The sequence below is a fragment of the Marmota monax genome, unplaced genomic scaffold (genome assembly GCF_021218885.2).
Source record: "Marmota monax isolate L192 unplaced genomic scaffold, Marmota_monax_Labrador192_F-V1.1 WCK01_AAM20220418_F8-fsc00021, whole genome shotgun sequence".
Classification (NCBI taxonomy): domain Eukaryota; kingdom Metazoa; phylum Chordata; class Mammalia; order Rodentia; family Sciuridae; genus Marmota; species Marmota monax.
In genome coordinates, this window is record NW_026695228.1 from 23978710 (window position 1) to 24000338 (window position 21629).

The 21629-nt window shown below is 40.8% G+C and overlaps 2 protein-coding genes across 2 annotated transcripts; both read left to right on the plus strand.

The window, feature by feature from the left end:
* Positions 1–5171: 5171 nt before the first annotated feature.
* On the plus strand, positions 5172–6128 carry LOC124087712 (olfactory receptor 7A40-like). Its single transcript, XM_046436681.1, has one exon. It carries the CDS (start codon positions 5172–5174, stop codon positions 6126–6128), a length of 957 nt encoding a protein of 318 aa, XP_046292637.1.
* Positions 6129–15097: 8969 nt separating this feature from the next.
* On the plus strand, positions 15098–16054 carry LOC124087716 (olfactory receptor 7A40-like). The gene has a single exon (XM_046436688.1). The coding sequence runs from the start codon at positions 15098–15100 to the stop codon at positions 16052–16054; it is 957 nt and encodes a 318-aa protein (XP_046292644.1).
* Positions 16055–21629: the final 5575 nt, after the last annotated feature.

Genomic DNA, 21629 nt, shown 5'->3' on the forward strand with positions numbered 1-21629 from the left:
TGTTACATGAAATTAGGAAGATACAGGAAGACAATTGCCATATGACCTCACTATGCAGAATCTATTTTTTTTTTTTTGGCAGGGGAGGTATTAGATTGAACACACCGGTGTTTTACCACTGAGCCTCATCCCCAGCCCTTTTTGTTTTTGTTTTTTTTTTTTCTTTTTAGACATGATTTCACTAAGTTGCTTAGGTCCTCACTAAATTGCTGAGGCTGGCGTCAAACTTATAATCCTACTTCTCAACTTTTCTAGTCATTAAGATTACAGTTTTGGTCCATTGGATTTTTCAGAATCTAAAATATTTGATTCCATAGAACTGAAGGTTAGACTAGTAGTTAGGAGGGTTGGGTGGATTTGGGAAAGGAAGTTTGCAAAGATGTTGGTTGAGAATACAATATTTAGATAGGAGGGATAAATGAGGAGAGATTACTACTGCACACCATGGTAAGCACAGGTAAAAATATGTTGAATCTTGAAAAATACCAAGAGTGAATATTGAGTGTTCTTACCACAAAAAATGGTAACTATGTGAAGTAATGTGTATGTTAATAAGCTGTATTTATTCATTCCAACATACATAACCACATCAAAACCATATCATTTATGTCATAATGAATACAATTTTATCTTTTAAAAAAGGTGATCAATATTAACAGGGCATTGGTTACAAATGTTCAATTTCTGCCACCCTGACCACACAAACCATAATCTACGTTCAATCCAGATCCCTGAGTGATATTGGAAAAGTTCTGGTCTGGAAAAGTATTTTTCAAATGACCCACTGTTGACCTTGGAGCTAGATACTACTATGTTTTATTACTTTGCAGGATGCTGAGTGCCATCCCTGACTTCAGCCTACCAAGTGCAACTCCAACTCCCCAGTTTAACAACCCAAAATTTCTCCAGACATCACCAATGTCTCCTGGATACATGATCACCCCTGGTGGAGAGCCACTGCCCTGGAACAGGAGAACTGGAAACACCTTGGGTAATATTCATCCTTACTCAGGTCACGACATCTGGGAAGATCACTTAATTCATCTCTGTCCTATTTGTGCAAATGTAATATAGGTCCCTAATACTATAGACCCAATATAATGGACAGATGTAAAAACGAAATTGCAAGGATTTATTTGCAAGGATTGCAAGATTCTAACTTTAGCACACATCACACAAAAATAACAAGCTTATCTCTTTCAATCTCTAAATGTTTCACAGATGAGTTAATGACAATGCTTAATTTGTGTTCCAAACATGAATATCATAACTGCTTTGCCCAAAGCATGATGAAGTCAAGAGTTGTAGCCATTTATCATGGTTTTATACCAAGTGAACTTGGTTCTCTCCCTTGAAGAGGGGATGGAAAATTTCTGAAGTTACCAGGAGCTGTAAGTTACCCCTCTACAAAGCAGGGCTTTGGAGTTCCAATGAATGGAGAACCTCAGACTGTGGAAGATTTTGTAACTAAGAAATGGCAGAAATGCTAAGAAGGTTAGATTTACAGATGGTAGGAGGCTTCTCAGAGAAAGAGTTATGAAGTCAAAATTCACCATAATTTCTTACCTGGTCTCTTGGGAACATGGAATGAACAGGAAAATTTTTCTTTCTGTGTAGACAAAAGTCCACAGGGAAATCAGGAGATCAGGGAATGGAGTAACAAGAAGAATTGTACCTGATGATCAGGACAGGGAGATATAAACAGAAGCTCGGATGATATCCCACAGAGAGTAAACCAGTGCTTTACTCCTCCCTCCTGTCTTGTCTGGGGACAGAGCTTTGTTTTTCATCACTAGCCATCCAGACCAGAATTCAGACTTCCACATGGAGACTTTCTTCCCAGAGGCCCTTTCCAGGTAAGTCTAAGACCCCAGCAGGTTCTGTAGGCAAGACTCAGTGAGAATGGAAGCCAACAAATTTATGGGAGGTCACCGGAGAACCAACCCAGCCCAGCCCACCCAACAGCACACAGTTACTGTGTTTGTTTCCTTACCTAATTGGTAATTTTTAGACTCTGTAATGCATGCATACATCATTGTAGAAGATTCAATGATGGACGGCTAACTGGATGAGACTGAATGAAGAAGTGGTATAAACAATCTCACATAAAATGGAAACATATCCAAAGAGTTTTGCATATATGGAATTAGAAAATTGAGTATTCGGTTTAGAGAGACGTGCAGGAAAATCTTTTTATTGTGAAGTGTATTTGATCCTGTTTCTTTATTCATTACAGGATCAGACTACTGGGTTGCTTACCAATATTAACCTTGCAACAATAGCTTGTGAGACAGGCATTTCACAGTCTTTTCTCTTTGGCTAGTTATTCACATAACCAAAATGAATTTTATTTGATAGGTCAAAGGGAAAACTAAACTACATTTTGCTACGATGCTTTCATTATTGATGAGGCTGAATAAAGTTTATTTTATTACTCTTTGCAATTCCAAATTGCTTATGCAATTTTATTATTTTTATCAGATCTTAGTGTTTATTTTGTGATTTCATTTTTTTCATAATAAAATGAGTTGGAGGTTTCTTTTCCCTCCTAAGTTTACTGTTTCTATAAATTCATAAATATATGTGACAGAGGGTATAAGTCAACATTTAGAAATTTTGTGGACAAATGTGTTTCAATCATATTGCAGACCCAAAAGTCCAATTGCTTTTTTTAATTTGGGTAGCTCCTTCCCAGAGGAACTACCCAAATTAAAAGACCACAGTCTGATGTTCCCTATTCATTGGAACTCCAAAGCCCTGCCTTGTAGAGGGGTAACTTACAGCTCCTGGTAACTTCCCCTCTTCAAGGGAGAGAACCATGTTCATTTGGTATAAAACCATGTGGAATGGTTAGTAGTAGTCAATTGCCATTTGTAACTTTTTCTTTTGCAGATTTTTTAATCTATTCTTTTCAGTTATATACAACACCAGGATACACTTTGACAATATCACAAAGTGTGGAATACTACTGCCCCAATTCAGTCCCCAGTGCTGTCCCCACCCTGCCCGCACTCCACTGATTCCTCTTGGATCCATTTATGGTTACCTTTTTTAAAAAATTGGTGTCCTGTGGATACCATTTGCCATCATATGGCAGATCTGTTTTCTCTTATTACAACTTTTACTTTTGCGGATTGGTTCTATTTTTAAAGTAGCCATCATCTTCTGCCCTCTTGTGATACAAAATCTTTTGCATTCAGCCAAGATTGCCTTTGTCTTTTACATAAATACGTTTTGTACCTAGAAGTTTCATTACATTTATGGACATCCCCTTTTATACAAAGGAATTCTGTATAAATAATAAGCATCATGGGGTTCCTGTCAGAAATCAGTGAGTCAATGCCCGTGGTGCCTCTAACCCATGTGCATGGTAAGAACTCATAAAGGGACTTTTGATAATACTTTAATCACGATTCATCGTCAGAGTCATGATAAAAAAATTATGGCAAAACTAAAACATATGTGTTTATTTTTGGCAAGAGTTTGAAGAAAGGGCACCTTCGTGTAGAGGTGTCATCTTTACACAGCACCAACGTCCTGAATAGCCACCCTGAAATATGCATTGACAACCAGCAGATTCAGCTGGCAATGTGGCTCAGTGAGAAGGGACTTGGCTAGTGTTCATGAGTCCCAGGGTTAGACCCCAGCACCTCCAAATAAATAAATCAATAAAATTAAAAACTAGCAGATTCACATATCCCTTAACCCTGAAACTCTATTATCTAGAGTTTTACAAAATAAATTATCTAGTGTTTTATAAAATAATAAAGTGGGTGGTAAATAAATTTAAATTATACTCTGTCATGGTATGTAATTTTTCTTATACTATACTCATCTAGTCATATTGTGCCCTAAAGCTAACAAACAAAGAGAAATCCACCTGGACCCCTGGGATAACTCTGAAATCAAAATTATGCATCCTCTAATGTACCTGAGATTTCTAATGACAAACTCTGATGCTTGAAGCAGAACAGTGGTGTCCAGGCAGGGAAGGAGAGGAAAGCATGGGTAGGGGATTACAGATGTCAAGTGACAGTTATGTAAGTTGTCTAATGTCCAGACCTCTGCTATGCAACTTAGTGCCTAGGGCTAGAAAGTGATATTATGCACTTGACAATTTGCTATGAGGACAGATCTCATTTTCAGTATTCTCACATCAGATGAAACAGAAAAACAAAGGCATGCCATGGGAGGAGAGGAATGTGTCTCTGACTTTCATTGTGGCGATGGTACCACCATGATTTGCATATGTCTTCACACATCAGGTTGCATATGTCATATATATATATATACAATGTAACTACACTACAATAAAGCAGGTTAAAACAAAAGTACAAGGGACAATACGTGGAAAGTGACCCTGTGCATTTTGACAGTCTTCAAATTTCAACTGTCTTAGGGAGTCCACCTTCGTCACCAACCTTAGACACAACCTCTCCTCCATCTCCCTCTTCCTTGTTCTGACTGCCAGTGGCTCCCTTGTGAATACTAACATGTGCAGCAATTACCAGTCTCAGGGCCTTTGTGCTTCTCAACTCTTCTGCCAGACACCTGCTTCTGCAGTTAACCTTGGGGCTTCCCTGTTACTGTTTGAGGTCTGTGTTCAAATACCACCTTGTCTGGCCAGGACCCCTATAAAAACAGCACCTCATCTAGTCTCCCTTTTACTTGCCATGTTTTCTTCATTGCAATTATAACCATCTGATATATTATAGGATCATTTATTGTCCATTTTTAAATGATATGTGAAAATTGTGCACACTTGTGGTGTGCCTTGTGAGGTCTTAATATATGTAGGAGTTTTTTAATGTTCAAATAATTCTCCAAAAACATGTAGCATTCCTTTATGGTGAAACATTTAAAATAATCTATCTGCAATGTCAAAAATGATTTATCTACTTCTTTCGGCATTACTGAGACATAGGGATATTCATATTTCAGCAACCGTACACATTGGCTAGACAGTACCAGGAATATGGGGGATCACTGTGTGCATTCCTGCAGGGCATGAAAAATGCTTACTAAAATGATTGAATATGTAGTATTTATAAATCCTTCAAGAGAGACACTTGAATTCTGAGTCAGAGATGGCACATGGAATGTCCTGTGGACGACCAGGTACAAAAATTAGTCATGACATTTTTCTCTATTTCAGTAGGTACATACAGCACATGGAATCAAAAAATGACACAAAAATTTCAGAATTTCTGCTCCAGGGAATTTCAGAGGACCTAGAACTGCAGCCCCTCATCTTTGGCCTTTTCCTGTCCATGTACCTGGTCACTGTGCTGGGGAACCTGCTCATCATCCTGGCCACCATCTCAGACTCCCACCTGCACACGCCCATGTACTTCTTCCTCTCCAACCTGTCCTTTGTGGACGTCTGCTTCACCTCCACCACTGTCCCAAAGATGCTGGTGAACATCCAGACACAGAGCAAGACCATAAGATATGAAGGCTGCATTGTACAGATTTATTTTTTTACATTATTTATAGTGTTGGACAACTTCCTCCTGGCCGTAATGGCCTATGACCGATATGTGGCCATCTGTCACCCCCTGCACTACATGGTTATCCTGAACCCATTCCTGTGTAGCTTGCTGGCACTGGCAACCTGGATCACGAGTGCCCTGAATTCCTTATTACACAGCTTGATGGTGTTGCGGTTGTCCTTTTGTTCAAACTTGGAAATCCCCCACTTTTTCTGTGAACTTAACCAGGTGTTTCAGCTTGCCTGCTCTGACACCTTTCTCAATGAGGTGGTGATATATTTTGCTGCTCTCTTGCTGGGTGGTGTCCCCCTCACTGGCATCCTTTACTCTTACTCCAGGATAGTGTCCTCCATCCGTGCAATCTCATCAGCTCAGGGCAAGTACAAAGCCTTCTCCACCTGTGCGTCCCACCTCTCTGTGGTCTCCTTGTTTTATGGAACAAGCCTAGGTGTGTACCTCAGTTCTGCTGTGGCCCAAAACTCACACTCTACTGCAACAGCCTCAGTGATGTACAGTGTGGTCACCCCCATGCTGAACCCCTTCATCTACAGTCTGAGGAACAAGGACATCAAGAGCGCTCTGAGAAGACTCCTTTGGGGGACACCTGGAAAGGGACCAGTTGGTCCACCCCAGTAGAGTCACCTGTGAGTTCAAGGCTCCAAGTTTTGGAGCAGAAAACCATTATTCTTTAACAAGACGGTATAATAAAATGCTGATCCTTTTATTGTAATCGCCATTGCTTTGGAATCAATTTCCCTATACAATTAAAGTAACTGTTATACTAGGCTTTCTGTACTTTGTGGTCTCTCAAATTGGTTTTCCTTGGTCACTTCCTACTTTCCCAAACCTCTTCCCACCCTTCAGTTGAAGGCATTTGGAAATTCCCATTCATATCATATCTTGGGACAACATGACCTTGAGGAATAATTTTCTCTCTCTCTCTCTCTCTCTCTGGTTACACATGACAGAAGAATCCATTTTGATATAATTACACCAACATGGAATACATCTGAATCTACTTAGGATCCCATTCTTGGGGATGGATGTTAGTGGGATTCTTTTTTTTCCTTCTTTTCTCTTTTTCTCCTAGTGCTGGGAATGGAACCCAGGGCCTCGTGCACACCAGGCAAGCACTCACCATCACTGAGCGAGGTCCCCAGCCCTTAAGAATAAATTATTTTCAAATAACAGTGCAACACATAGTTTTTCTTGCCCTTTTCTTAAGAAATGCCCATGAGTCTTATGACATCAGTGAAACACTCCACTTAGAAACGAGAGCCCTTCGCACCCTCCATTGAACAGCATATGAACTCTGAGACCTCAGCTTCTCATTGTGCTCACGTCATTCTTTTCTGTTCCTTCTTTCTTCCTCCTTTTCCTTTTTCTTCCTTCCTCTCTTCCTTTTCCCCTGCAGCCCAAGGCCTTTTGCAGGCTAAACATCCGCTCCACTGGGAGCTGCATCCTGGCTCCCATCCCTGTTTCCCACATCACGACCTTCACTGTTCTTCCTGGGACGTCAACACACCAGGCTGCTCTCTAACTGGTCACTGCGTGGTGATCCCTCTTTAGGTCCTGTTCTCTATTCAGCTCCACACACTCTCTACCATCTGGAAAAAAAATTATTCAATGTGTTTCCAAGTAGTCTATGTGGAGAGACAAACTGGACAAACAGATTGACTCAGTATGGCCCGAGTGTCAGGGAATACCTTAAATATGTTAAAGCATAATCTTAAATGAGGTAAATTTTATTGCCACGGAAAATATTTCTTGGCATGTTCTGGCTCCACTCATTGAAATGGGAGGTTTTCTTCCATGTGTGGGAGGGTTTATTCATTGGGTTTCTGGAGGGGTTGATGGACTTTAACTTTACATTGTTTCATTTAATTATCTTCCTGTTGCTACTTACAATCCACAACACTGTCTACAATATGACTCTTCCTGTGGCTCCAAGGGCTTCCCATTTTATAAGTTTTACCATATTCACTATGGGGCCCATGAATGAATGATATCATCCCATATCATCCTTTTTCCCCCCAGGAATCAATTTGACCTTGATGACCTTTTGTAAAGGAGAGCCTAAACTCCAGCCCAGTCATGTGTTTCAGATTCAACCATATTCCCACTCAAAGGCACATGTTCTTCACATCTCTTAATCAGCTGGAACCTCATTGGAGTCACTTTTAAATACAGTTGTGTGAAACCAACTTGCACAACAAATTATGAATGATGTCATCAAGTGTCATAACACAAGTGAAAATTAAAAGTAGCAAGTCCTTTTTTTCCTTGGATCATTGCATTAGGTATCTATTTCTATGTTAAAGTCATCCTAAACCTGAATGGTTTAAATAACAGCATGTTCGGGCAGGGGTTGTGGCTCAGTGGTAGACTGCTCATCTGGCATGTGTGAGGCCCTGGTTTGATTCTCAGCACCAAAAAAATAAATAAGTCCATGTACACCTAAAATAAATAAATATTTTTTTAAAAAATAACACCATGCTTATCATTGGAAGCACAGGGTAGAGGGTGGAGTGTGGTGTGTGGAGGGTGGAGGGTGGAGGGTGGAGGGAGGGTGGAGGGAGGAGTGAGGGTGGAGGGAGGGTGGAGGGTAAAGGGTGGAGACTCTATGATACCTCTGCAAGGTGTGTCTCCCACATTCTGTAAATGAATGTATGTCACATGTATCAGTCAGGGTTATCCAGAGAAACCAAACCAGCACACTGAGAGAGGGTAGATGGATGGACAGATGACTGATGGATAGAGATATGGTTATAGAGACAGGATTGACAGAACAATTCCAGAGGATGAGTATTTCGACAATGGCTTCTGCAAGCTGGAGACCAGAGAAGCAAATCAGGTTCCTCAGTCCAAAAAGCTGGAACTCTCAGAACCAGACAGAACAATAGTTCATCCCCCTTCCTTAAGGCTCAAAGCCCAAGAGCTCCAGATGCTTGTTGATGCGAGTCCCACATGCCAAATACTGAAGAAACTAAAGTCGGATATTTAACAGAAGCAGCAGGAGAGAACGAGCCCTGTTTCCAGAGGAAGAACAGAGAGAGTCTCCCACTTCTTTCATTTTCCTGTCCCATCCTGGCCTCAGACATTTACATACTGTGGCTCACACTCAGGGCAGATCTTTCCCACTCAGTTTGCAGACCCCACAACACTCCTCTCTGGAAAGAGCCTTCCAGAAACACTTGGAAGGGATTTACCAACACTCCACATCCCTCAAACCAGTCAAGGTGGCACCCAAATTTAATCCTCCACTCATCAGAGTCTAGAGGCCCTCTGGGGACATTCAATTGGATCAGATGAGACTCTGTCTAAGCCCAAAGCTGTTGGGAGGAATGACACACTCTTCCTAGAAAAAGCAGGAGCAATAAGCAATTGTGAGGCATAAAACAAATGCTTTCAGGGCAGAAAGAGAAAAGATAAGACATTGCTGATGACATCAAATTTTGTGAGTCATATGGTCTGGATTTGCAAGAAGGAGGAAGAGGAGGAGGGGAGAAATCATTTCACACAACTAGAGACATCGGCTTTGCAGATCTTTCCGAGAGTGAAACATTGTGAAGCAGCTTAGAAGAGACTGGAAAAAAAAAACCCTTACTGTGCCTATTTGGTGCCATTATGAGTGGGTCAGAGACAGTTCCCATGAGTCCAACACAACAAAGGATGGTGGACTCAGGCTCTGAGCTGCCTGCCTGGGTCCCCTCCACCAGCACTCCCTGTCTCCTAGGAGCAGCTCAGTGCTAGACTCACTTCCTGTGCCAGGAAACCCTTGTGATGTCACAGTGACCTGAGCCAATGAGGAGCAAGGTGATGGTCACAATGCCTGCTATCTGTGGAGCATCTTCTCTGGGAAGGTCATTTCCTGTGAGCTTCCACCTACAGCTTAGTTCACATAGAAACTCCATGAGAAAGGGGAATCTACCCAGCTTGTATATAAGGAGCCAAGGTCTGTACATTTGATTTCCTGTTATGGAGGACATATAGAAATGGCCAGTGTCATCTTGTCTAGGCAGAAGCTGAGCTGAGTCCACATCTGACCACCTAAGATCACAACAGAGCTGATGGAGGCCTTCATGGTGGAGAAGGCCTCGAAATGCCTGTGCTTAACTCTGATGCTGGACAACAGCCTCAGTGGTCAATAATGGAACCACCATGTAATCTGGCAATCCCACCACTGGGTAGTCATCCAAAGCAAATGAAATTAGTGTTTCAAAGAGATATTTGTACTTCCATATTCTTTGAAGCATTATTTAAAAAAAAAAAAACAAGATCTAGATTCGACCTATGTGTCCATGAACAGATGAATAAATAAAGAATATTTGGCACACAAACGATGGAATATGATCCAGCCATGAAAATGGATGAAATCCTTCACATTCAACAAAATACATGGAACTCTTTTTGTTACATGAAATTTAGGCAGATGCAGGAAGACAACTGGCATATGACCTCACTGTGCAGAATCTAATTTTTTTTTTGGCAGGGGAGGTACTAGATTGAACACAGAGGTGTTTTATCACTGAGCCACATCCCCAGCACTTTTTGTTTTTTTCATTTTAGACATGATTTCACTAAGTTGCTTAGGGCCTCACTAAGTTGCTGAGGCTGGCGTCAAACTTATGATCCTCTTTCTCAACCTCTCGAGTCACTAAGATTACAGGTGTGTGCCACTGGATCTGTCAGAATCTAAAATATTTGATTCCATAGAACTGAACGTTAGAATAGTAGTGAGGATGGTTGGGTGGATTTGGGAAGGGAAATTTGCAAAGATGTTGGTTGAAGGATACAATATTTAGTTAGGAGGGATAGATGAGGAGAGATCTACTACTGCACACCATGTTAAGCACAGGTAACAATATGTTGAATCTTGAAAAGTAACAAGAGTGAATATTGAGTGTCCTTACCACAAAAATGGTAACTATATGAAGTAATGTGTATGTTAATGAGCTATATTTATTCATTCCAATATACATAACCACATCAAAACATTATCATTTCTGTCATAATGAATACAATTTTATCTATTTAAGAAAGGTGATCCAATTAACAGGGCATTGGTTACAAATGTTCAATTTCTGTCACCCTGACTATCCAAACCATAATCTACATTGAAACCATATCCCCGAGTGATATTGGAGAAGTTCAAGTCTGGAAAAGTATTTTCAAATGCCCCACTGTTGACCTTGGAGCTAAATACTACTTACTATGTTATACTACTTTGCATAATGATGAGTGCCATCCCTGACTTCAGCCTACCAGATGCAGCACCAACTCCCCAGTTTAACAACCACAAATTTCTCTAGACATCACCAATGTCTCCTGGATACACGATCACCCCTGGTGGAGAGCCACTGCCCTGGAACAGGAGAACTGGGAACACCTTGGGTAATATTCATCCTTATTCACTTCACAACATGTGGGAAGATCACTTAATTCCTCTCTGTCATGTTTGTACAAATGTAAGATAGGTCCCTCATACTATACACCTCAGATAATGGTGAAATTGCAAGGATTTATTTGCAAGGATTGCAAGATTCTAACTTTAGCACACATCACACAAAAATAACAAGCTTATCTCTTTCAATCTCTAAATGTTTCACAGATGAGTTAATGACAATGCTTAATTTGTGTTCCAAACATGAATATCATAACTGCTTTGCCCAAAGCATGATGAAGTCAAGAGTTGTAGCCATTTATCATGGTTTTATACCAAGTGAACTTGGTTCTCTCCCTTGAAGAGGGGATGGAAAATTTCTGAAGTTACCAGGAGCTGTAAGTTACCCCTCTACAAAGCAGGGCTTTGGAGTTCCAATGAATGGAGAACCTCAGACTGTGGAAGATTTTGTAACTAAGAAATGGCAGAAATGCTAAGAAGGTTAGATTTACAGATGGTAGGAGGCTTCTCAGAGAAAGAGTTATGAAGTCAAAATTCACCATAATTTCTTACCTGGTCTCTTGGGAACATGGAATGAGCAGGGAAATTTTTCCTTTCTGTGAAGAAAAAAGTCCACAGGGAAGTCAGGTGCTCAGGGAATGGAATAACAAGAAGAAATGTACCTGATGAGCAGGACAGAGACCTATAAATAGATGCTTGGATGATATCCCACAGAGAGTAAACCAGTGCTTTACTCCTTCCTCCTGTCTTGTCTGGGGACAGAGCTTTGTTTTTCATCACTAGCCATCCAGACCAGAATTCAGACTTCCACATGGAGACTTTCTTCCCAGAGGCCCTTTCCAGGTAAGTCTAAGACCCCAGCAGGTTCTCTAGGCAAGACTCAGTGAGAATGGAAGCCAACAAATTTATGGGAGGTCACCGGAGAACCAACCCAGCCCAGCCCACAGCACAGAGTTACTGTGTTTGTTTCCTTACCTAATTGGTAATTTTTAGACTCTGTAATGCATGCATAGATCATTTTCGACGATTCAATGATGGAAAGCTAACTGGATGAGACTGAATGAAGAAGTGGTATAAACAATCTCACATAAAATTGAAACATATCCAAAGAGTTTTGCAACTAGGGAATTAGAAAATTGAGTATTCGGTTTGGAGAGACGTGCAGGAAAATCTTTTTATTGTGAAGTGTATTTGATCCTGTTTCTTTATTCATTACAGGATCAGACTACTGGGTTGCTTACCAATATTAACCTTGCAACAACAGCTTGTGAGACAGGCATTTCACAGTCTTTTCTCTTGGGCTGGGTATTCACATAACCAAAATGAATTTTATTTGATAGGTCAAAGGGAAAACTATACTACATTTTGCTACAATGCTTTCATTATTGCTGAGACTGAATAAAGTTTATATTATTACTCTTTTCAGTTCCAAATTGCTTATGCAAGTTTATTATTTTTATCAGATCTTAGTGTATATTTTGTGATTTCATTTTTTTCAGAATAAAATGAGTTGGAGATTTCTTTTTCCTCCTAAGTTTACTGTTTCTATAAATTCATAAATATATGTGACAGAGGGTATAAGTCAAAATTTAGAAATTTTGTGGACAAATATGTTTCTTTCATATTGCAGACCTAAATATCCAATTGATTTTTTTTTTAATTTCGGTAGTTCCTTCCCAGAGGAACTACTCAAATTAAAAGACCACAGTCTGAGGTTCCTATTCATTGGAACTCAAAAGCCCTGCATTGTAGAGGGGTAACTTACAGCTCCTGGTAACTTCAGAAATTTTCTATCCCCTCTTCAAGGGAGATAACCATGTTCATTTGGTATAAAACCATGAGAAATGGTTAGTAGTAGTCAATTGCCATTTATAACCATGGTTAGTAGTAGTCAATTGCCATTTATTACTTTTTCTTTCGCAGATTTTTTAATTTATTCTTTTCAGTTATATACAACACCAGGATACACTTTGACAATATTACAAAGTGTGGAATACTACTGCCCCAATTCAGTCCCCAGTGCTGTCCCCAACTTGCCCCCACTCCACTGATTCCTCTTGGATCCATTTACGATTTCCTTTTTTTTTTTTTTTATTTGGTGTCCTGTGGATACCATTTGTCATCCTATGGCAGATCTATTTTCTCTTATTTTGCTTTTGGGGATTGTTTCTCTTTTTAAAGTAGCCATAATCTTCTGCCCTCTTGTGACACATATTCTTATGCATTCAGCCAAAGATTGCCTTTGTCTTTCTCATAAATAAGTTTTATACCTAGAAGCTTCATTATATTTATGGGCATCCCCTTTTATACAAAGGAATTCTGTGTAAATAATAAGCATCAGGAGATTCCTGTCAGAAATCAGTGAGTCAATGCCCGTGGTGCCTCTAACCCATGTGCATGGTAAGAACTCATAAAGGGAGTTTTGATAATAGTTCAATCACGATTCATCATCAGAGTCATGATAGCAAAATTATGGCAAAACTAAAACACATGTGTTTATTTTTGGCAAGAGTTTGAAGAAAGGGGCACCTTCGTGTAGAGTTGTCATCTTTACACAGCACCAACTTCCTGAATAGCCACCCTGAAATATGCATTGAAAACCAGCAGATTCAGCTGGCAATGTGGCTCAGTGAGAAGGGACTTGGCTAGTGTACATGAGTCCCAGGGTTAGACCCCAGCACCTCCAAATAAATAAATCAATAAAATTAAAAACTACCAGATTCACATATCCCTTTACCCAGAAACTCTAAATCTAGAGTTTTACAAAATAAATTATCTAGTGTTTTATAAAATAATGAAGTGGGTGGTAAATAAATTTAAATTATACTCTGTCATGGTATGTAATTTTTCTTATATTATCCTCATCTTGTCGTATTGTGCCCTAAAGCTAACAAACAAAGAGAAATCCACCTGGACCCCTGGGATAACTCTGAAATCAAAATTATGCATCCTCGCATGTACCTGAGATTTCTAATAATGTCAAACTCTGATGCTTGAAGCAGAACAGTGGTGTCCAGGCAGGGAAGGAGAGGAAAGCATGGGTAGGGGATTACAGATGTCAAGTGACAGTTATGTAAGATGTCTAATGTCCAGACCTCTGCTATGCAACTTAGTGCCTAGGGCTAGAAAGTGATATTATGCACTTGACAATTTGCTATGAGGACATATCTCATGTTCAGTATTCTAACCTCAGATGAAACAGAAAAACAAAGGCATGCCATGGGCGGAGACGGATGTGTCTCTGACTTTCATTGTGGCTATGGGACCACCAGGATTTGCATATGTCTGCACTCATCAGGTTGCATATGTCATATATGTATACAATGGAACTACACTACAATAAAGCAGGTTAAAACAAAAGTACAAGGGACAATATGTGGCAAGTGACCCTGTGCATTTTGACAGTCTTCAAATTTCAACCGTCTTAGGGAGTCCACCTTCCTCACCATCCTTAGAGACAACCTCTCCTCCATCTCCCTCTTGGTCATTCTGACTGCCAGTGGCTCCCTTGTGAATACTGACATGTGCAGCAAGCATCGGCCTCAGGGCCTTTGTGCTGCTCACCTCTTCTGCCAGACACTTGCTTCTGCAGTTAACCTTGGGGCTTCCCTGCTACTGTTTGAGGTCTGTGTTCAAATACCACCTTGTCTGGCCAGGACCCCTATAAAAACAGCACTTCATCTACTCTCCCTTTTACTTGCCCATGTTTTCTTCATTGCAATTATAACCATCTGATATATCATAGGATCATTTATTTTTCATTTTTAAATGATATGTGAAAATTGTGCACACGTGTGGTGTGCCTTGTGAGGTCTTAATATAAGTAGGTGTTTTATAATGTTCAAATAATTCTCCAAAAACATGTAGCATTCCTTTATGGTGAAACATTTAAAATAATCTAGCTACAATTTCAAAAATGATTTATCTACTTCTTTCGGCATTACTGAATCATAAGTATATTCATATTTCAGCAACCATCCACATTGGCTAGACAGTATCAGGAATATACGGGATCTCTGTGTGCATTCCTGCAGGTCATGAAAAATGCTTACTAAAATGATTGAATATGTAGTATTTATAAATCCTTCAAGAGAGAGACTTGAATTCTGATTCAGAGATGGCACATGGAATGTCTTGTGGAGGACCGGGTACAAAAATTTGTCATGACATTTTTCTCTTTTTTAGTAGTTACATACAGCACATGGAATCAAAAAATGACACAAAAATTTCAGAATTTCTTCTCCAGGGAATTTCAGAGGACCCAGAACTGCAGCCCCTCATCTTTGGGCTGTTTCTCTCCATGTACCTGGTCACTGTGCTGGGGAACCTGCTCATCATCCTGGCCACCATCTCAGACTCCCACCTGCACACACCCATGTACTTCTTCCTCTCCAACTTGTCATTTGTGGACGTCTGCTTCACCTCCAGCACCATCCCCAAGATGCTGGTGAACATCCAGACACAGAGCAAGACCATAAGACATGAAGGCTGCATCATACAGATTTATTTTTTTACATTATTTATAGTGTTGGACAACTTCCTCCTGGCCGTAATGGCCTATGACCGATATGTGGCCATCTGTCACCCCCTGCACTACATGGTTATCCTGAACCCATTCCTGTGTAGCTTGCTGGCACTGGCAACCTGGATCACGAGTGCCCTGAATTCCTTATTACACAGCTTGATGGTGTTGCGGTTGTCCTTTTGTTCAAACTTGGAAATCCCCCACTTTTTCTGTGAACTTAACCAGGTGTTTCAGCGTGCCTGCTCTGACACCTTTCTCAATGAGGTGGTGTTATATTTTGCTGTTGTCTTCCTGGGTGGTGTCCCCCTCACTGGCATCCTTTACTCTTACTCCAGGATAGTGTCCTCCATCCGTGCAATCTCATCAGCTCAGGGCAAGTACAAAGCCTTCTCCACCTGTGCGTCCCACCTCTCTGTGGTCTCCTTGTTTTATGGAACAAGCCTAGGTGTGTACCTCAGTTCTGCTGTGACCCAAAACTCACACTCTACTGCAACAGCCTCAGTGATGTACAGTGTAGTCACCCCCATGCTGAACCCCTTCATCTACAGTCTGAGGAACAAGGACATCAAGAGCGCTCTGAGAAGACTCCTTTGGGGGACACCTGGAAAGGGACCAGTTGGTCCACCCCAGTAGAGTCACCTGTGAGTTCAAGGCTCCAAGTTTTGGAGCAGAAAACCATTATTCTTTAACAAGACGGTATAATAAAATGCTGATCCTTTTATTGTAATCTCCATTGCTTTGGAATCAATTTCCCTATACAATTAAAGTAACTGTTATACTAGGTTTTCTGTATTTTGTGGTCTCTCAAATTGGTTTTCCTTGGTCACTTCCTACTTTCCCAAACCTCTTCCCACCCTTCAGTTGAAGGCATTTGGAAATTCCCACTCATATCATATCTTGGGACAACATGACCTTGAGGAATAATTTTCTCTCTCTCTCTCTCTCTGGTTACACATGACAGCAGAATCCATTTTGATATAATTACACCAACATGGAATACATCTGAATCTACTTAGGATCCCATTCTTGGGGATGGATGTTAGTGGGATTCTTTTTTTTCCTTCTTTTCTCTTTTTCTCCTAGTGCTGGGAATGGAACCCAGGGCCTCGTGCACACCAGGCAAGCACTCACCATCACTGAGCGAGGTCCCCAGCCCTTAAGAATAAATTATTTTCAAATAACAGTGCAACACATAGTTTTTCTTCTCTTTTTCTAAAATAATGCCTGTGAGTCTTATGACATCAGGGAAACACTCCACTTAGAAACGAGAGCCCTTTGCACCCTCCATTGAATAGCATATGAACTCTGAGACCTCAGCTTCTCACTGTGCTCACGTCATTCTTTTCTGTTCCTTCTTTCTTCCTTCTTTTCCTTTTCCTTCCTTCCTCTCTTCCTTTTCCCCTGCAGCCCAAGGCCTTGTGCAGGCTAAACATCCGCTCCACTGGGAGCTGCGTCCTGGCTCCCATCCCTGTTTCCCACATCACGATCTTCACTGTTCTTCCTGGGACATCAACACACCAGGCTGCTCTCTAACTGGTCACTGGGTGGTATTCCCATTTAGGATCCTGCTCTATATTCAGCTCCACACACTGTCTGCCATCTGGAAAAATATTATCTGATATGCTTCCAAGTAGTCTATGTGGAGAGACAAACTGGACAAACAGATTGATTCAGTATGGCCTGAGTGTCAGGGAATAACTTAAATATGATAAGGCATAATTTTAAATGAAGTAAATTTTATTGCCATGGATAATATTTCTTGGCATGTTCTGGCTCCACTCATTGAAGGGTGGGAGGTTTTCTTCCATGTGTGGGAGGGTTTATGCATTGGGTTTCTGGAGGGGTTGATGGACTTCACTCTGTTTCATTGAATTATCTTCCTGTTGCTACTTAGAATCCTCTAACACTGTCTACAAATACCACTCTTCCTGTTGCACCAAGGGGCTTCCCATTTTCTAAGTTTTATCATAACCACTCTGGGGGCCATGAAGGAATAATGTCATCCCATATCATCCCCTTTACCCACAGGAATCAATTTGACCTTAATGATCTTTTGCACACGAGAGCCTGAACTCCAGCCCAGTCATGTCATTAAGAGTCAACCATATTCCCATTCAAAGGCACATGTCCTCCACATCTCTTAATCAGCTGGAACCTCATTGGAGGCACTTTTTAATACAGGGTGTGAAACCAACTTACATAACAGATTAATTATGAATGATGTCATCAAGTGTCAGAACAAAAGTTACAATTGAAAGTAGCAAGTCCTTTTTCCCTTGGATCATTGTATTAGGTAGCTATTGCAATGGTAAAGTCATCCTAAAGCCAAATGGCTTAAAATAACACCATGCTTGGGCTGGAGTTGTGGCTCAGTGGTAGACTGCTCATCTGGCATGTGTGAGGCCCTGGGTTCGATCCTCATCACCACATAAAAATTAGTAAATAAAAAAGGCATTTTGTCCAACTACACCTAAAAAATAATTTTAAAAAAATAGCACCATGCTCATCAAGTGGAAGAATATGGTAGAGGGTGGAGAGTGAAGGGTGGAGGGTAGAGGGTGGAAGATGGAGGGTGGAGGGTAAAGGGTGGAGGGAGGGTAGAGGGAGGGTGGAGGGTGAAAGGTTCAGACTCTCACGATACCTCTGCAAGGCGTGTCTACCCAGATTCTTTAAATTAATGTATTTCACGTGTATCAGTCAGGGTTCTCCAGAGAAACCAAACCAGCATACTGACAGAGGGTAGATGGATGGACATATGGCCAAGATAGACATATGACTATAGAGACAGGATTGACTCACACAATTCCAGAGCATGGGTATTTCTAAATGTCCTCTGCAAGCTGGAGACCAGAGGAGCAAATCAGGTTAATCAGTACAAAAGGTTGGAACTCTCAGAACCAGACAGAACAATAGTTTATCCCCCATCCTTAAGGCTCAAAGCCCAAGAGCTTCAGAAGATTCTGGTGTGAGTCCCACATACCAAATACTGAAGAAACTAAAGACTGATGTTTGACAGAAGAAGCGGGAGAGAACCAGCCCTGTTCCCAGAGGAAGAACAGAGAGAATCTCCCCCTTCTTCCACTTTCCTGTCCCATCCTGGCCTCGGACATTTACATAGTGTGGCTCATATTCAGGGAAGATCTTTCCCACTCAGTTTGCAGACGCCACAACACTCTGTTCTGGAAAGAGCCTTCCAGACACAATTGGAAGGGATTTACCAACCCTCAACATCCCTCAAACTAGTCAAGGTGGCACCCAAATTTAATCATCCACTCATCAGAGTCTAGAGGCTCTCTGGGGACATTCGGTTGGATTAGATGAGACTCTGTCCAGGCCCAAAGCAGTTAGGTGGAGTGACACACTATTCCTAGAGAAACCAGGAGCAATAAGCAATTGTGAGGCATAAAACAAATGCTCTCAGGGCAAAAAGAGAAAAGATAAGACATTTCTGATGACATCAAAATTTGTGAGTCATATGGTCTGGATTTGCAAGAAGGAGGAGGAGGAGGAGGCGAGAAATCATTTGACACAACTAGAGACATCGGCTTTGCAGATCTTCCCAAAAGTGAAACATAGTGAAGCAACTAAGAAGAGATTGAAAACCCTTACTGGGCCTATTTGGTGCCATTACGACTGGGTCAGAGACAGTTCCCATGAGTCCAACACAACACAGGGTGGTGCATTCAGGCTCTGAGCCACCTGCCTGGGTCCGCTCCACCAGCACTCCCTGTCTCCTTGAAGCAGCTCAATGAAAGACTCACTTCCTGTGCCAGGAAACCCTTGTGATGTCACAGTGACCTGAGCCAATGAGGACCAAGGTGATGGTCACAATGGCAGCTATCTGTGGAGCATCTGCTCTGGGAAGGTCATTTCCTGTAAGCTGCAACCTACGGCTTAGTTCACATAGAAACTCCATGAAGAAGGGTGTATCTACCCAGTTTGTATACAAGGAGCCAAGGTCTGTACATTTGATTTCCTGTTATGGAGGACATATAGAATATGCCAGTGTCAACTTGTCTAGGCAGAAGCTGAGCTGAGACCACATCTGACCACCTAAGGTCAGAACAGAGCTGATGGAGGCCTTCATGGTGGAGAAGGCCTCGAAATGCCTGTGCTTAACTCTGATGCTGGACAACAGCCTCAGTGGTCAATAATGGAACCACCATGTGATCTGGCATTCCCACCACTGAGTAGTCATCCAAAGCAAATGAAATTAGTACTTCAAAGAGATATTAGTACTTCCATATTCATTGTAGCATTATTTAAAAAAAGCAAGATCTGGATTCTACCTAAGTGTCTTTCAACAGATGAATGAATAAAGCAAATTTGGCACACATAAACAATGGAATATGATCCAGCCATTAAAATGGATAAAATCCTGTCACATTCAACAAAATACATGGAACTTATTTTGTTACATGAAATTAGGAAGATACAGGAAGACAATTGCCATATGACCTCACTATGCAGAATCTATTTTTTTTTTTTTTTGGCAGGGGAGGTATTAGATTGAACACACCGGTGTTTTACCACTGAGCCTCATCCCCAGCCCTTTTTGTTTTTGTTTTTTTTTTCTTTTTAGACATGATTTCACTAAGTTGCTTAGGTCCTCACTAAATTGCTGAGGCTGGCGTCAAACTTATAATCCTACTTCTCAACTTTTCTAGTCATTAAGATTACAGTTTTGGTCCATTGGATTTTTCAGAATCTAAAATATTTGATTCCATAGAACTGAAGGTTAGACTAGTAGTTAGGAGGGTTGGGTGGATTTGGGAAAGGAAGTTTGCAAAGATGTTGGTTGAGAATACAATATTTAGATAGGAGGGATAAATTAGGAGAGATTACTACTGCACACCATGGTAAGCACAGGTAAAAATATGTTGAATCTTGAAAAATACCAAGAGTGAATATTGAGTGTTCCTACCACAAAAAATGGTAACTATGTGAAGTAATGTGTATGTTAATAAGCTGTATTTATTCATTCCAACATACATAACCACATCAAAACCATATCATTTATGTCATAATGAATACAATTTTATCTTTTAAAAAAGGTGATCAATATTAACAGGGCATTGGTTACAAATGTTCAATTTCTGCCACCCTGACCACACAAACCATAATCTACGTTCAATCCAGATCCCTGAGTGATATTGGAAAAGTTCTGGTCTGGAAAAGTATTTTTCAAATGACCCACTGTTGACCTTGGAGCTAGATACTACAATGTTTTATTACTTTGCAGGATGCTGAGTGCCATCCCTGACTTCAGCCTACCAAGTGCAACTCCAACTCCCCAGTTTAACAACCCAAAATTTCTCCAGACATCACCAATGTCTCCTGGATACACGATCACCCCTGGTGGAGAGCCACTGCCCTGGAACAGGAGAACTGGAAACACCTTGGGTAATATTCATCCTTACTCAGGTCACGACATTTGGGAAGATCACTTAATTCATCTCTGTCCTATTTGTGCAAATGTAATATAGGTCCCTAATACTATAGACCCAATATAATGGACAGATGTAAAAATGAAATTGCAAGGATTTATTTGCAAGGATTTCAAGATTCTAACTTTAGAACAGAGTACACAAAAATAACAAGTTTATCTCTTACAATCTCTAAATGTTTCACAAATGAGTTAATGACAATGCTTAATTTGTGTTCCAAACGTGAATATCATAACTGCTTTGCCAAAAGCATGATGAAGTCAAGAGTTGTAGCCATTTCTCATGGTTTTATACCAAATGAACATGGTTCTCTCCCTTGAAGAGGGGATAGAAAATTTCTGAAGTTACCAGGAACTGTAAGTTACCCCTTTACAAGGCAGGGCTTTGGAGTTCCAATGAATGGGGAACCTCAGACTGTGGAGGATTTTGTAACTAAGAAATGTCAGAAATGCAAAATGGTTAGATTTCCAGAGGGCAGGAGGCTTCCCTTAGAAAGAGTTAAAAAGATGAAATTCACCATGATTTCTAACCTGGTCTCTTGGGAACATGAAATGAACAGGAAAATTTTTCTTTCTGTGTAGACAAAAGTCCACAGGGAAATCAGGAGATCAGGGAATGGAGTAACAAGAAGAATTGTACCTGATGATCAGGACAGGGAGATATAAATAGAAGCTCGGATGATATCCCACAGAGAGTAAACCAGTGCTTTACTCCTTCCTCCTGTCTTGTCTGGGGACAGAGCTTTGTTTTTCATCACTAGC

Coding starts and splice junctions, on each gene's coding strand:
- LOC124087716 (XM_046436688.1), top strand. CDS start 15,098: ATGGAATCAAAAAATGACACAAAAATTTCAGAATTTCTTCTCCAGGGA.
- LOC124087712 (XM_046436681.1), top strand. CDS start 5,172: ATGGAATCAAAAAATGACACAAAAATTTCAGAATTTCTGCTCCAGGGA.